General features: G+C 34.5%; 2 protein-coding genes across 2 annotated transcripts; both read left to right on the top strand.

Annotated features, from left to right (window-relative positions):
- The first annotated feature begins 14,516 nt into the window (after positions 1 to 14,516).
- Positions 14,517 to 17,633, top strand: LOC147299553 (uncharacterized). Its single transcript, XM_086229257.1, has 2 exons — positions 14,517 to 14,633; positions 14,754 to 17,633. The coding sequence occupies exon 2, from the start codon at positions 16,076 to 16,078 to the stop codon at positions 17,501 to 17,503; it is 1,428 nt and encodes a 475-aa protein (XP_086085383.1). The 5' UTR covers positions 14,517 to 14,633; positions 14,754 to 16,075; the 3' UTR covers positions 17,504 to 17,633.
- Positions 15,011 to 15,904, top strand: LOC147299554 (uncharacterized). The gene has a single exon (XM_086231103.1). The coding sequence runs from the start codon at positions 15,011 to 15,013 to the stop codon at positions 15,902 to 15,904; it is 894 nt and encodes a 297-aa protein (XP_086087229.1).
- Positions 17,634 to 17,888: the final 255 nt, after the last annotated feature.

Consider the following 17,888-nt stretch of genomic DNA (forward strand, 5'->3'; position numbering starts at 1 on the left):
TAGAGGGAGAGAGAAAATTCTAGAGAGAGAGAGAAAGTTGTGGAAAAATCTAGAGAGAGAGAAAGGAAATCTGATTTTTAAAACCCACTTTTATAAATTTACAACATTGCCCCCCACTTTAAACGCCTATATATTTCAAACCGTAACTCGGATTGGCGCGTGCCGCGTGTCTATGAAATCGTGAGATCGAAACCTATCTACCGGACCCAAAGTCAAAATCGAAAACCCATTCATTTTAAAAGTCAACTTTTGGTCATGCTTAAATTAAAACAAAAATAAATAAATCAAAACTTTAAATCAAAACTCTTTTTATTTTCCAAATAAATCTCAAAATCTTTAAAATACAATCCAACATCTTTTATAAACCTCTTAAAAACATAGTTAGATAAAAATTTAAATTTCTAGTGAAAATTTGGGTCGGGTTGTTACAACCTTCCCCCCTAAAAAAATTTCGTCCTCGAAATTTAGTAGAAAATTTTAATTTAAGTGAATTGTAGTTGCAACTTTTTATTGCCCAAAAATCAAACCTCCTTTCAGCAACCATATATTAAAATATGCGTGAATTTAGTAAGGATATTTAAACTTAGGAAATCGCTCCACAACGAACCTAAATAAATTTAGTAAGCCTCAAAAACAAAAACTTGAAAATTTGGTGGAAACGCCAAACTCTAGATAAAGTTTTCAAGAATAAAATCATTACGAAGTAAATCAATTTAAAACCTTCAAATCGTTTGAAAACCACTCTTAACCCACAAATTGAGAAAGTTTATCTCTTATCGACAATCAAAACGATAATACGTGACACGCAAGAGTGTGTGTGTGTGTCCCAGAGTCTATCAAAAATATTGCATTATGCCCAAAGATGGATAACGTACCCATGATGACATCTGGTGAAGTCAAAGCGTCCTGTTGCGTCATGGCGAAGACTCTGCCCTGGGCTCTGGGGCGTCCTGGCTGATCCCTCTGTTGTTCTCCACCTCAACTGACATGGATGGACTGGGCACCACTACGCTTCCGCTGCGCCACTCTGATTAACCCTTTGATCTCTAAATGTATCCAACATAAAATATGATCGCGACTTCAAGTATCGTTAATTACTACGTCTTCCACACCATTCCTTACGTATCCATGAAAATGAGAAATAAATTATGATCGTGAACTAAGGGGTCACCCTCAAGCTCCTATCATTTCCTTAGCAATGTGTGATGTATTTAAGTCTATCTCGACTCCAACTACCCAGACTTCCATCGCAAGATACTTATGTCTCCAAAATGGTCTAGCTCCTCATCACCATCCATAAGTTATCGTTAATCCATCAAGTACTCAATGCCCCAAGTTAAGAAAGCTAGATTAGTGGAATTACAACAATTTCAAGCTTACTCTTTTAAATAAAAACATCACTTCATACGTCATCGCTTTGTGATGTCCCTCCTCTTCTAATATTAACCCTTACTTAAATCCAATACTTGGATCTCTTGCTTTCCATATGCCTACCACCGTCTAATTTCTCCTATCATTCCTTTAAGTCACATCTCTCTACTCAAATTCCTTCATTGTCCTCACTAGATTTCCAAAACAATTCATTTATTCCTTAATCATTATTATAAAATCTTTATCCTAATACACAAGCATCTATCCTTCGCCATCCTTATTGTAAACCATCAAAGTTTAACTAAGCTTCACTCTGTCACATCTTCGATACTTAATCTCTAGGGAAATCTATAATTCTAATAACATTAAATTCATAAAATTCCAACTTGATTTCCTCGAATGGGCTTCAAACGAAGTACTGAAACATTTAAACAACGCACTCTCAATTCCGCAATTATTGATTATCAAAAAGAATTCCTCACGGGTACGGCCCAAGTTGTAATACAAGCATACCGCAAACGTAACACTCACGTTAATTGTATTAAATCTACCCCCATAAACTTACCACAATCTACCTTGAGGTCGGCCACGTCGAGGAGGCATGTCCACACAAGCTGAGGAAAACCTTTCCATTCCTCGAAGGATGCACACAAGGTGCCTAGTCTACAGAAATTTAAAACCTAATGCTCTGATACCAAGTTGACAGGACCGCCCCCAGATTCCACCCTGAAACCCGGAGAGGTCCTGCGGGAATCCAAATTCAAGGAAAATCCTACCGAAAATTCGGCAGAACCTCCCCTGAAAATGGACTAACCCAGAAACTTCTAAACCTGTTAAAAAGCACTTCTAAGTCTTTCAGCCACCTCTACCACAAGCAAATAAAGGGTCTCGGACCCACTTAAACCTTAGGAGTTGTTATCAGAGCCACTAATCATTTACAATAAGTTTACAAAAATAAACATAGCGCCTATAGGGACCAAGAATGAAAAATGGATGCTTTGCCTCGACGCGTTTGGCTCGACCTCCACCAACGCTACTACCTGGGGGGACAATTTAAGACAAAACAAGAAAACGGTGAGATAGGCAGTGAGTGGACACTTAATTGGAAATGAAATCAAGTCTAAATATTTTTAACTCTAAAACCTCACGTCGCTCTTTGAACACCCCCAGTTTTAAAATCATTTTCAGGCTTAAGAGTATTGTAAAAACTAAACCAAAGCACCAACTCTTTAAAACTTCAAACATTAAAAATTCTGAGTAGTTTATAAATTTAAAATAAAATATCGAAATAAAACTGTGTAATACATTTATAATAAAATAATTTAAACTGAAAACTTCTTTCTCAAACCACTCTCAACATACTGAAAAATTTATAAAACTGTTCAACTGAAACCGTCATACTTAAAAAAAAACCTTTTGCTGCCATAAACTCATCACTTAAAATACTTAACAGTTAAAAACACACACCAGTCAGATACCCATAGAATCTGTCATACATGCGCAGAGCCGAGGATCTGTCATACGCATGCAGAGCCATAAATAATCTGTCATACATGCGCAGAGCCGAGAATCTGTCATACGCATGCAGAGCCACAAATTCTGTCGTACGTGCACGCAGAGCGGCCCCCAAAGGGCAAAGCATCCCGACACACGGCCCAAAGCCTATGTGTGTGCCGTGATGGGTCCCAAAGACCTATTAAATCTGGTAACCTGGAGGGTACTGCAAAGGTGGTTTGAAAACCAATAACTCATAAACACATAATTCAAATCTCAATCCTTTCATTTTTCTTCCAAAACTTTTCTTAACCAAACCAAACTCATCGAATATACATTTATTCAACTCAAAATATCTAAATTCATAAATCCATGAAACTTTGAAATGCAAAAACCATAAATATCAATTTTAAATTTTGGAAAAAGGAATTTAAAAACCCAATTTTAACCCAAAAATCCTTTAGCTTAATTTCAAACTCAATATAGCTAAGTAATAGAATTTAATCATCAACATGTAAAAACATTTCAGAAAAATTTAAAAGTTAGTCCACTCACAGTGAGAAAATCTAATGTCGATCATCCGCCGGATCGTCGCGAACCCCGGTCGTCTCGCCTATAATTAAACAACAAAATATAGATTAGTCTCGGTTTTACGACCTCTAAAGGATGTGTGCATAAAGTCTAACTTCCCACTCGACTTCGTTCCTATGCGATTGGTTACGATCTACACAAATCGACCAATAACACTTCCACAAACGCCCCTAAGGTTTCCCGGTTCCACCTAACCACAATCACTATGACTATTAACGATAACCCAATCAACCAATTATCATAAATACTCTAAAAGTATGAATTATCAGTGGGGGTTTCGAAACCATAGAGGTTGCTGCCCAATGTGGCTGTTTCAAGCCCAAAAATTTCTCAATCTTCAAATACATTCACATCTAACATCCAATTTCGGTTTTCCTAAACATAAGATTGTCCAAACCACACCAAAATTACCCCAAGACTGAGCCAATCCTCAGCAAACCCGAAATGGGTTCCAACTTGTAAATCAAACTTCCCAAAACTCAAATGTCTCTAAATTATTCTAAATTTCAGATTCTAGATGACCAATGGGTACTTTAGGGATGTAAATCATCTCAGAAAACAAAGAGAAAAGCCATCAATTTGAAATCTACATAGGAACCCGAAATGGCCCTTCCATCCTCCAAAAATCCAATTTCCAAATGCTCAAATTGGTCAAGACAGAGTAAGGAGAATTAAAGCCCAGAAAAAATGGAGGAAAACCCACCTGGTATGGAGGTGATTGGCGCCATAAAACTGGTCGGAGAAGGGAGAGAAGCCGGCGGCCAGTGGAGCTCTTCTGACAGCAATCGCGCGCAGGGGGTGGCTGGGTTGGCTGGAGGAGTGGCCAGGAGAGATGGTCGGCGTCGGGAAGGCTCGCCGGAGGTCTCAGGTGACCGGAATGGCCGGCGGCGTGGGTTTTGGGTGGCTGGGTGCAGAGGTTGGGTGCACAAAGAGAAAGGGGAGAGAGAGAAAACACGAGGAGAGAGAGAATAGGCTCGGGGAAGCTGGTCGGCGCTGGGGGGTGTTTGCCGGAGCCAGGGGCTGGCCGGTGATGGTGAGTGGGGGTGGCTGGGTGGTGCGCGCAGGGGAGAGGGTGCGGAGGAGAGGGAAAACCGAGAGAGAGAGAGAGTGCGGGGAGAGAGAATAAATAGAGGGAGAGAGAAAATTCTAGAGAGAGAGAGAGAAAGTTGTGGAAAAATCTAGAGAGAGAGAAAGGAAATCTGATTTTTAAAACCCACTTTTATAAATTTACAACATTGCCCCCCACTTTAAACGCCTATATATTTCAAACCGTAACTCGGATTGGCGCGTGTCGCGTGTCTATGAAATCGTGAGATCGAAACCTATCTACCGGACCCAAAGTCAAAATCGAAAACCCATTCATTTTAAAAGTCAACTTTTGGTCATGCTTAAATTAAAACAAAAATAAATAAATCAAAACTTTAAATCAAAACTCTTTTTATTTTCCAAATAAATCTCAAAATCTTTAAAATACAATCCAACATCTTTTATAAACCTCTTAAAAACATAGTTAAATAAAAATTTAAATTTCTAGTGAAAATTTGGGTCGGGTTGTTACAATCTAAACCTGAAGCAAACCAACATTCTATAAAGAACAACATTTATATCGATATGGAAAAATCAAAATCGCAATCCAAAATTAAAAATTAATCAAGAAAATTAAGAAATCAAACCTAAACAAATTGCGATTCGTAAAGATGAAGAACGACCTACATATGTCGATCATTAAACTTTAGTGATCCGTAAAGACGAAGAAGAACCTACATATGTCAATCAATAAACTTGAAATTCTATATAGAAATCGCTCTCGCCATCGAAACGAGAGTAAACTGAAGCTCAATGACGAAGACACAACTTTTCAACGAAAGCAAACTGAAACGAGAACAATGAACTCAACTTTTCAAATTAAATGATCTTCCACGTATGAAAGAGCAAAAAGGTAATTAAACTTTGAATAAAATGCACAGTTGGCAAGCTCAAGGAGTGCTCATTAAAATCAAGTTACCTTGTTATTAAACTATTTTATAGGGAACCTGATGGTTATATATTATAGGGTTGAAGAACCCCAATGTAATTTACAATTTTTTTTTTACAAGAGTTCGCACCTGACAGTTGAAAAAACTTCATAAGGAGCATATATACATATATGTATTAATATATATACCCAAGGAGTGAAATTTCAAAAATTTCGCCTAAATTTCGCTGAAATTTTCATTTTTTTGGGGTTCCGAAATTTTATAACATATCCCTTAATTTTCGTTAATATTTCGCCAAAATTTCAAAAATTTTGCCAAAATTTCAAAAATTTCGCCGAAATTTCGAACCCCCCCACAATGTGTTTCTGTAAAATTTCGTCGAAATTTGGCGAAATTTCGACGAAATTTCGCTGTGACTAACTTAGATAGTTAGATCTCAGAAGTACCCAGCCCCATTTCCATTTCAAATCTCAAATCTTTCTCTCTGTCTTCTCCCCTTGTGCGCACCTAGCTGCCTCCAGCGTGACGGCGTGACTGCGTGACCCCCTACCTCCTCCCCCTGCGAGCACAGCGCACCCAGCAGTTATCTTCAACCTTGTACCCAAATACTCAAATCTGTCAAAGACTTGCGAGTTACGGCCTTGTGTTGTGGAGTTATGGGTTTACACTTCTTCCAAATTTACACAGCAAACAATAAATGATTTTCTTTGGATAGAGTCACAAAGATCAGTGGGCTGTAGCCTGTAGGCAGTAGTAGACTAGTAGGCAATAAATTATTCGATACTTTCCATTCCACTATCTAAGTATGAACTATGTGACAGAGACAGCAAGCAGAAAAAACAAAGAGGCTAATGGCAAATGAAAGGGCAGGTGGCTAATCTATGCTCACTCTCTCTCTGCTCTGTTAAAGACTCTGTCCTTTTCTCTTTTCCCATTTTGTTTTGTATTTTCTTTCTTGGTTTTTTCTCCAAAAATACAAATCTTTCTTCTTTTTCTCTTTTTTTTTTTGGATTAATTTCTTCTTTTTCTCTTATTCTCTATAACTGTGTCATATGAAGTATCTAATGTTTATTTATAATATATTAAAAAATAATCTAATATTTATTTATAATATATTAAAAAAATATCTAATATTTATTAGATTTTCTTTTTTCTAGTTGATTACTTGATTGATTTGATTCAAGTGTTTAATTATTTAAATTTAGGTTTAATTGTTTAATTGTTTAAAGTCTTAAACTGTACCCAAATATATTTGGGTTTAATTGTTTAAATTTGGAAATAGGTTTTTTTTTTTTTTTTTGTTCTTTGGGGTATGCAATTTTTTTAATACTTATTTGGAATTTGGAAATAGTTATTGACTGTGATTGTAATTTGTGTATATTTGGAAATAGATAGGTATCCAAATACTTATTGTGATTGTGTATATTTGGGGAAGGTTTAAATGTTTAATATGATTTTGAGTTTAAATTTGGGTTGCCTCACCCTTTTGCTTAGGTGAGTTTGACAGTAATCTTCAAATAAGTATGGCTATGGACAAATCCCATCATAAATACCACCTCTTGATCCATATGGTTGATATGTTGGGAATTATATTCAAAGTTATGCTGGATATGTATCTCGGGGTAATTATTCTTCGCAGTTCACCTACTCTGGACATGATAATATTGAAGATAGCGAAAATTTTGAACCTGTTAGAAATTTTATGTGCTATTGAATACTTATTTAATTCATAATTTAATATTGTAATATAAATAAATTAGAGGTATATATTATTTATATAATTATTAATTAGTGACCCTTTTTTTAACAGTATTTGTCTCCAGCGCGCATTATATTCACCTTATATCACATGAAACCTACTATATAATTTGGTTTCTTTAATGTTTTTTTATCAATGTAGTAGATAATATGTTAAATAAGCATATGGTCAAATTTCATTCAAAATTTTCGTATTTTGATAATAATTTCCGTCGTTTTTGTCTAATTTTGTCGAAATCGAAATTTTAATCGAAATTTCCTCGAAAATTTCCTCGAAACCGAAATTTTACTCCTTGTATACCAATTTAAATAATTGATCTTATGTTAATTTTAAAAAGAAAACACAACAAAATAGTGTACAGTAACCTACATAAATGATGAAAATAGCATATATATATAATATAAACATATCTTATATAAACTATATTTTGCAATAGATTTCTAAATTAGTATGTGTGGAGCTAAACAACCTACATCTCACCCTTCATAAATCTAAGTGATCGAAACGACATGATCAGAGACAAAATAGGAGTAGTTAAAAATGGGACCTAATGATTTTTTGTTTTTTTAACTTACACAGATGTCATCATCCCCTAGAGTAGATACATTAACAGTAATGCTAATTGTCCCACATTTGTATCCCACATGATGTGTCATTACTTTACTGAAATGGTATTTCTTTTTTCTTTTTTAGGTTTTATTTTTAAATTTTTAGTATCCAATGTATAAATGCTATGTAAAATGATATGAAATTATGGTATAAAAATGTGGTAAGTGTAACATTACTGATACATTAATAATACAAGTCTATTCACATACATACGCCTGACAGTTCTGAGAATAACAATATTTGGCATCACACTTGCACATTTATCCCTTTTCTGCTATGTTAGTGAACCTACATGGGGAGCATAGATATATTATAATTTATATCAAGCTAATTGAAGTAAAGGTACGTAAAAATGTGATGGCAGATCTTAAATATATAGTTCTTATCATATCTTTCATATGAAATATTTTGCATCTGACATATGAAAAACATTCATAAGGAACATATATATATTTCAATTTAAATGACAGTTCTTATATTCATTCTTCAAAAAAGAAAAAAGAACATAGTAAAATAGAGTATATGAACATGATGGCATAGACGTACTATTTATATACATGTGACATTTCTGATCTAAGCTATATGACGTCTAATCAAATTCCCGAATTAGAATGTGCATGTATACTTAAAGAACCTACAAATATGGAAGACAGTCATATAGGAAACTACATAGGTGATGTTATTATTGGTCATGATTTAGTGGATGGCAAATACAAAAGTAATTAGTATCATATTTGAAAATTAGCCTGCATAATTATTTACCTTGGTTTCCATTTTTGCCTATAGCTAGCACCAAGTAAATGGCCTTTGTATTTGTTCTTGACGTACAAATGTACCATCCAGGAAATGCATTGGCCTACAAAACCTGAAGCCCTCAATGCACGCATGGAACGAGATGAAAATTTTGATAAAACGAGAGGTTTTCGGGTTGCATTTCAACACACAATATGAGTTAGGGTTAGTTTTCTTCACAGCCTCCACACAAGTGAGATGTTTGTATGACAATGATTCATCACCATGAATGACTTTCTTCACCAACTCTTTGTCGTACCAAACTTGATCATAAGAGATATCCAACCCATAGTTAATCTTGAAATTTCTAACTATTTCAATTGGTTTCACCAATGGCTTGGATGAGGGACGAACCCACTATTTCTAAAGCCCACCCTATATTTTTTTTAAATACACCTATTAATTTGGCCCAGCCCACCCAATGAAAAAAATATATAAGTTTCCTTTGTAGTTTGTCCCTACTCCCCTTTTCGTTCCTCTCTATTTTCTTTGAAAAAAAAAATAGCAGTGTTCTCTGCTCCTAGTCTCATGTAGTTGCTCAGTGCTCTGCCTCTCTCCATCGATCGCTGGTAAGTGGTCCCTCTCTCTCACTTACGGCTCTCTCTCTCTCTCTCTCTCTCTCTCTCTCTCTCTCTTAGATAGTACTAATATATATATTTATTCTCTTAACTATTTAGGGATTTAGGGATTCAATTTTTATGCAATAGTTGTGGTATTTCTAATTTACTTTTAAATGTTTGTAAAATTAAATGAGAATTAATATTTGATTATCCAAATTGTTCAGGAACTCAAGGAAAACTCGTGTAATTTGTTGATGTGAGATCACTTTTAAGCTCAATCTCAATTATTGAAAGTGCAAGTTTGAAAACCAAGTAAACTCTAAATTTCAATATTAAATATATTATAGTTGCATATTACTAGAAAAATAGGTTGCTATTGTGTGATTTTGTTTTGTACGTAGAATATCCTTACATGTCGTGTGTATAATATATAACCAATATGTTCTTGTTTATAATGTCGGACTATCCACAAATTTTGAAGCGAAGAAAAAATATTCTTTTTTATTTTAAGAAGACAACCAACCCTTCTTCATCTCCACCAATTTGTGATTATGAGTCTCAAAGTGAAAGAGTTGAAATTCAAAGAGTCGAGTTGGATCCAAATATTGAGATTACTACTAGTGCTCTTGAACGTGATCTAGGATTACATCAAGAAATATGGAAGTATCCTATTATTAAACAGGATAATGTTCGAAGAGCCTATATGCACTTAGGACCATGTCAACCGAAATTAAAAGAATACGTCGATTTCAAGCTTATTGGTATTCTCAGTGGCCTTGGCTTGAGTATTCAATTAATAGTGACAAGACATTTTGTTTTCCTTGCTTCCTTTTTATGCTAATCCACCTTCTCATCCAACATTTACTATGGAGGGGTATCAAAATTGGAAGAGGGTTAACGACGGGAGTAGATGTGGTGTCCTTAAGCATATAGGGTCTGTAGAGTCAACTCATCATAGAAATATACAAAAATGAGATCACTTGAGAACCCCTCCTCACATATTGATGTACAAATGAATAGAGAATCATTACAACAAGTGGAGCGAAACCGGTTGCGACTTAGGACCACAATAGAGCTCGGCTTGTAGGCACCTAGCAAATCAAAGATGTGCTTTTAGAGATGATGATGAATCTAGTAGCTCATCCAATCGAGGCAACTTCATTGAACTTGTTAAAATGTTTGCAAAATTGAATACTAGTATTACAAATGTTGTCTTAGAGAATGCTCCTCAAAATGCTATGTATATTGCAGCCGAAATTCAAAAGGAAATCTTACATGTTATGGCTAACAATGTGAGGACGAAGATTCGTGATGATTGAAATTGGGGATAAACCATATTATATTCTTGTTGATGAATCGGTTGATGTATAGTAAGGAACAAATGGCTATTGTTTTAAAGTTTGTTGATGGTGATGACCTTTATTTAAGAATGATTTTTTGTTATTGTGAATGTTCCCAACACTACATCCTAGAAATGAGATATCCAAGGTTCTTACTAGTTACAATCTTCAAGTGCAAAATATGTGTGGCGAGTGATATAATAGTACATGCTAGCAATATGCATGGGACATGAAACAGGTTACAATCATTATTTATTCAAAATTGTCCATATGCATATTATGTGCATTGTTTTGCTCATCATCTTCAATTAGCTTTAAATACTGCAGCTAAAGGTGTGCGTGATGTTTGAGTTTTTTATTCTATGCTAACTTCCATTGTAAATTTTGTTGATTCTTCTGCCAGGCGTCATTGTGAATTATAAGCTATTCGGCAAGATGAAATTCAAGATTTGTTAAATGCTGGAAAGCTTGAGATAGGTACAGGAAAAAATCAAATGTGTGCTTTGTCAAGAGCCGGGGCTACTTGTTGGGGGTCTCATTTTCGTTCTAGTAGAAGCTTGATTGAGTTATTTCCTTCAACTAGTAAAATGATTCAAAGAATGCTTATAAGTAGAATCAACGAAGATATGCGTGGGGAAGCCAATAATCTTCTTAATAGGATGGCCTCTTTTGGTTGTGTGTTTAACTTGCTTTTGTTGAATAAGGTTATGGAAATCACAAACTTCATTTCTCAAACATTGCAGAACAAATCTGAAGACATCGTAAATGCTTTGAATTTTGTTTCAACAATAAAAGTATTTGTCCAAGAGTTGAGAGAAAAGGGATGAGATTCTTTTTTGAAAAGTGTGGAATCATTTTGTGAACTACATGACATTGTTATGCCTGATTTAAGTGCTTCTTATAGGTGGGTACGTGTCATTCTTGCTAACAAATGAATTCTATAACAGTTGAGCACTATTATTGTGTAAATGTATTTTATACTGTTATAGATTTTTAGTTTGCGGAGTTAGATACTAGATTTACACCCCTTACAGTGGAACTTCTTACTCTTAGCTTATGATCGAAACCTCGGGATAATTTCAAATCATTTAATAATGATCATATATGTGATCTTGCTACGAATTTCTACCCTCAAGATTTCACTCCAGCTGAGTTACTTGGTTCAAGAATGAAATGTGCATTTCATGAGATAGACATGCGTTCTGATCTCAAATTCCATAATACATCTTCTGTTTCTGATTTATGTCGGCAATTAGTTGAAACAAGAAAGTTTGCATACTTCCCATGATTTATAGATTGATTTGTTTAGTATTGACTCTTCATGTTTCTACTGCAACAACTGAATGATCATTTTGATCTTTGAAGATTATTAAAACTCAGCTTCGAAACAAGATAGATGAGGGGTTTTTTGATGATTGTATGATTCTTAACATTGAAAGAGAACTTTCTGATAGTATAGATACAGATTTAGTTATTAAGGATTTCTATATTGTGAAGAAGCGCATGGTTCAATTTTCATAGACTTATCTTGTATTTGCATTGCATGTTTCATTGTTTTCTTATTGTGGTACTTTTTTTTCTCGTCTATGTTTTTTTTATAGATATGCATTTTTAGGGGTAAGGCTCGGTATGTCCCCCCTGACTAGGTATATTGTTTATGTTTATTAATGAAATTTCCTCGTATCGTCGAGGCAGATTTTTATGTTCATTAATTAAGTTCTATGAAATGATGAACATATAAACCATAGGTGATCGTGATCCCTATGAATCTACAAAACCTAATCCCTTTAATTCATTAATTCATTTGTTGCATGCAGAAATTATGTCTTTGTCTATTTCACACAATTTCACAACAATTCTATATGCAATTCCTAAGTTGATCAATCTTGGGAAACAACCCATTCTCATTTCTTTCATTTTTTCTTTCCTCAAAATAGCCTAGTTAGCCCAATTATTATTATTCTTACAAAATCTAACCTAAAAGTAAAAACTAATTTAATCCTAACAACTTATAGAGTTATAGCAACTAAATGAGGGAATAATTATTTAAAAGATGTGTATAGAATTTGACTCAATAGCCGATTGGGACATCATAGATGGTCGAAGTGCTGATGAGATTCTGATAGGTCGAAAGAACATTGCACACCCTCTCGAGGTACACAACGAAGATGATGTCAGGATTAGCCATTGAATAAGGATGAAGATGGGTTAAAGGAAGAGTTGACAATAAACAATAACGGAGGTTGAGAGCAAAAAAGAGAAATAGAGGAAACAAGAGCAGTCAGAGGGAGAAATGTTTCAAAAAGAGTGAAAATGAGGGTTTATATAAGGAACAAAAGGAAGGTCAAAAGGTTTTAAACTTTTTCAAAATTAATGATAGGGTAATTGAAAAAGATGAAAACACATCTCAATAAGAATTGATTTAAGTCAAATCAATCACTTGATGCGAGATATGAGGAACCAACTCTTCGAACGCTTCGGGTTTCGATCTACAACGGCTAAGAATCGAAGGGACTTGTTGAAAAGGAAAAGGGTAATAAATGCTCAAGCAACACCATCATGATTTCTCAATTAACCATTCGGTCGCCTAGATCGAGGCTCGAGAAAGTAGAAAGGCAAAGTTTGAACCTAAATTTAAATGGGCCAAGGCCCAAGTTGGAATAGAAGAGGAATGAGAGGAAGATGGGCCACAGTCGCATCCAGGCCCAACACGACACTAAGATTGGGAAATGACATATCTAGAATGTAAAGGTAGTTAATAATCCCCATAAAATCAACAACCATATATGCGAAAGGATTCTTGTTTAGTTATGACTCTTGGACTCGAAGGTATCTACTAGGGGTTTTGCCACTATAAATAGAGGCTTCGACACAAAGGAGAGACAACTTTTGCACACAAGAAAGACAAGTCAAATAGCATCAAAGACGCTAATTTTCAAGTTTTTAGGTTGTTATTATGATTCTCTTTATTTTACTTTTTGTGTTTTTAGATCATTCTTAAGGAAATCTCATGGTTCCCCTCAAACTTAGGAATCAAACCATTTGGTTTTCTTTTGGATATACTAGTATTAATATGAGTGTGATCTTTAATTTACCTCAGTAGTTTTAGTTTTTCTTATACAATTTAATTTAATTCCACTTTATTTTCCCGCATTTTAGTTACTTGTACTTTTACTTTATTTGCACTTTTTTTTTTCTTTGCTAATTAGATTATGCATTTTACTATCCACATTCGTATTATTTGTATCAATTTTCGAGGATTGCCTTTGCTTTGATTTCATCTTTACAGTTAATTGTTATTTGTTGGATTTTGATTTCACGCTCATCACTCACACTTTCACTTTTACACACCGCATCATCGTTACACCTAATCAATAGAGCACTACCCTAAAGTACTTGTAGCCAAGACAATTGGAACCTATGGTTGGGATTGCATTCCTTCCCTAGCCACAGTTGCTTGATTCGAGGAATGATCCGTGCATAGAATCAACAAATATACGCTTGGCCCACGGTCGCATAGTAGCTCACTTAACGCATGTGAGAAGGCCATAGGTTCCCAAGATTCACAGCCTAATCGACACGTGGCCCAGAGCCGTCCCTGAGCAAGGGCACCAGGGGCGACCGCCCAGGGCCCAAATTCAAGGGGGGCCCAAAATTTTTTTTTTTTTATATATATAATATATATTATAATATTTAAAATTAGAATATATATATATAAAATTTTGCTGCTGAGAGTGTGTTGTTACAAAAATGAAAACGTGGGTATGTATATCAGTATATATAATTGCTGGTTAATGGGGCCCATAGTTAGTGGCCCAAAATGCATAATCATTGCATATATCTTGGGAATTAAAAAGAAGCAGCTGAAAGTTGAAAAGGTTTTCCTTTTCTTAAACAAATATCTTACTCTCTATCAGTCTCTCTCTCTTTCATCTCGCCCACTGCCAGTCCCCCTCTTCGACTCTCCTCATCTCAAATCAATTTATTCAAATTGAAGTCTTTGAAGACTTAAGTTAATCTTTCAGCTCGCTGCTCGCCCTCTTCAATTTTTTCTTGAGTCATTTCAGTGCTGTTCCTAAGTCCTAACATTTTAGAGTCTTTGGAGACAGGGCAAAGAAATTAGGGAATTTGCAAAATTGGGGTAAGTCTTCTATTGAAACATAAATTTAGGTGTCATTGTTCTTTGTTTGTTTTTTGTTTTGTTGTTTCAATTTTATTATTTGTTTGCTTCATCGTTTGTGTATTTATTTGTTATCTCTAGGCTCTAGCATAAAGCCATAAACATGGGGTAGCTGCCAAATTCAGGGGAAACGACTAGTAACAGCTAACTTGAGCATCGACTTGGGGGTTGCTGCCAAATCTATCCGAACAGAAACGATCAAGTCTTCTATTGGAACTTAAATTCAGGTGTCATTGTTCTTTGTTTTTTTTTTTTTTTTTGTTCTTTCAATTTTATCATTTGTTTGCTTGTGTTGTGTGTTTATTTGTTATCTTTAGGGTCTAGCCTCTAGTATAAACATGTTGTCTAAGAAACATCTATCTGGAAATGAAAAAAGAAAAAAAAGAAAAAGATTAGAAGAATTAACACAATCCCAAAAAGGAGCTCTTGATAAATTTATTGCTAACAAAACAGTTTTAGGTGAAAGTTCGGCCAATGAATCACCAGAACTTGCTGAACCAAGTCACTTAGAAGAATTAAGAGAAAATGAAAATGATGAAATTCAACTCAATGAGGAGGTTGGTGATTTAGGTGAAAATGAAAATGTTGAAATTTTGGGCAACGAAACTGAACAACCAACTCCTCCTTTGGACATTTATGATCCAAGAATTTGGGATAACCTAGATAACAATACAAAGGATCTTTTAGTAGAAAAAGGTCCTAGAAGAGAAAATAATCTCCAATTTCCTTTGGATAATACTTTTAGGCATTTTTCTTATGCATATTATGTTAGAAAGTTATCAAATGGTGAGAATCAAGATAGGAAATGGCTAGTGTACTCAAAAGATGTGGACAAAGTCTATTGTTTTTGCTGCAAGTTGTTTAAATCATGTAACAATAAAAGTCTTTTAGCAAGTGAAGGAGTTAGAGATTGGAAACATCTTAGTGAAAGGCTCAAACAACATGAGAATAGTATTGAGCATATTACTAACATGAACACTTGGAATGAATTGCGAATCAGATTGAACAAGAATGAAACAATTGATAAAGACATACAAGAGCAGATTAAAGAAGAGAAACAAAGATGGAAACAAGTTTTAGTAAGAATAATTGCTGCTGTAAAATGTCTTGCTAAATGTAGTTTGGCTTTTCATGGGAGTAATGCTAAAATATACGAAGATAATAATGGTAATTTTTTGGGTTTGATTGAAATGATTGCAGAATTTGATTTAGTAATGAAAGATCATGTTTGACGCATTCTAGATCATAAGATTCATTATCACTATCTTGGTCCAAAAATTCAAAATGAGTTGATTGCTTTGTTCGCCTTAAATATCAAAAGTGAAATTATTAAAAAAATCAAAGAGGCAAAATATTTTTCAGTAATTCTTGATTGTACTCCAGATGTAAGCCACCAAGAACAAATGACTTTGATAATACGATGTGTAGACATATCTACTAGTCCAATAAAAGTACACGAGTACTTTTTAGAGTTTTTAAAAGTGGATGATACATCTGGATTGGGGCTTTTTAATGAATTACAAGCTGTACTAGAATCTCTTAATCTTGATATTGATGATGTGAGGGGACAAGGTTATGATAATGGGTCTAATATGAAAGGGAAACACCAAGGGGTACAAAAGAGGTTACTTGATATAAATCCTAGAGCTTTCTACATGCCATGTGCTTGTCATAGTCTTAATTTAACTCTTAGTGATATGGCACACTCTTGTGTTAAAGCGGTGTCTTTTTTTGAAATAGTTCAACGCATATATTGTCTATTTTCTAGTTCTCCAAAAAGATGGCAAATTTTACAAGATAATGTGCATGGTTTAACTGTAAAACCATTGTCTACAACACGTTGGGAGAGTCGAATTAATAGTGTTAAAGCCATAAAATATCAAGCTCCCCAAATAAGAGAAGCTTTGTTGGAAGTACATGAAAGTAGTGATGATGCCAAGTCAAAGAGTGAAGCTGAAAGTTTAGCTAATGCACTTGAAAATTTTGAGTTTATACTTGGTATGACTATTTGGCATGATATTTTGTTTAGCATTAACATGGTTAGCAAAAAGTTGCAATCTAAAGATTTGTGTATTGATGCTGCCATAGAACAATTGAAAGGGCTGATTTGTTTTTTTGAAAAATATAGGGATAATGGGTTTGTATCTGCCATGATTTCTGCCAAAAGCATTGCATCTGATATAGGGATTGAACCTATTTTTCCTAACAAACGTCAAACTCGTAGAAAAAAACAGTTTGATGAAAATGAACATGATGAGACAACACAATCAGTGGAAGAATCTTTTAGAGTTAACTATTTTCTGGTTGTTGTGGATATTGCTATTGCTTCATTAAAGAGTAGATTTGATCAATTGAAAACATATGAAGGTATTTTTGGTTTCTTGTTTGATTCAATAAAATTAACTTCATTAGATGATGATAAATTGAAAGAGTGTTGTGTTAATCTTGAGGCTGCTCTCAAACATAATAACTTGTCTGATGTTGATTCGAATGATTTATTTTCTGAATTGAGAGTATTACAAGTAGCTTTGCCAACAGAATTAAAGTCAACTATTGAAATTCTAGAGTTTGTAAAAGCTGCAGATTGTTATCCAAATGTTTCAATTGCTTATAGAGTACTATTGGCTGTACCTGTGACTGTGGCTTCTGCTGAAAGGAGTTTTTCAAAATTAAAATTAATAAAAACATACTTGCGGTCATCTATGTCACAGGAAAGGTTAAATGGATTGGCAATCTTATGTATTGAAAAGAATATGTTGGAAAACCTTGAAGTTGATAATGTTATTGATGAGTTTGCTTCTAGAAATGCTAGAAGAAGGCATTTTCATTGACTGTTTTGATCCTTATCTTATTGTAATTGTGTTTGTTAGGTGGTGCATTTGATCACATGGTTGCTCAAATTGTTGAAGAACCTCTTTTTGACAAGTCTAAGGGCTGCAACTTTAATTCTTTTTTGTTCAAAGTTTGTATGTTCAGAGGCCATGTAACTTTAATTATTTCTTGTTCAAAATTTGTATAAACTGTGATATCATCTTATGTTTAATGAAAGTATTATTTTCTTTTTAATTTATAAAATTATATATATTTTGTACAAAGGCCCATTTCAAATTTTTGCCCCGGGCCTCTAAAATGTCAGGAACGGCACTGACGTGGCCGTAGAAAATTTGAGGCAAACGGCTTTCTAACGTTGAAATCCAATGACACATGCTTATTTCT

The sequence above is a fragment of the Dryas octopetala genome, chromosome 1 (assembly GCF_963921425.1).
Source record: "Dryas octopetala chromosome 1, drDryOcto1.1, whole genome shotgun sequence".
Taxonomy (NCBI): Eukaryota; Viridiplantae; Streptophyta; class Magnoliopsida; order Rosales; family Rosaceae; genus Dryas; species Dryas octopetala.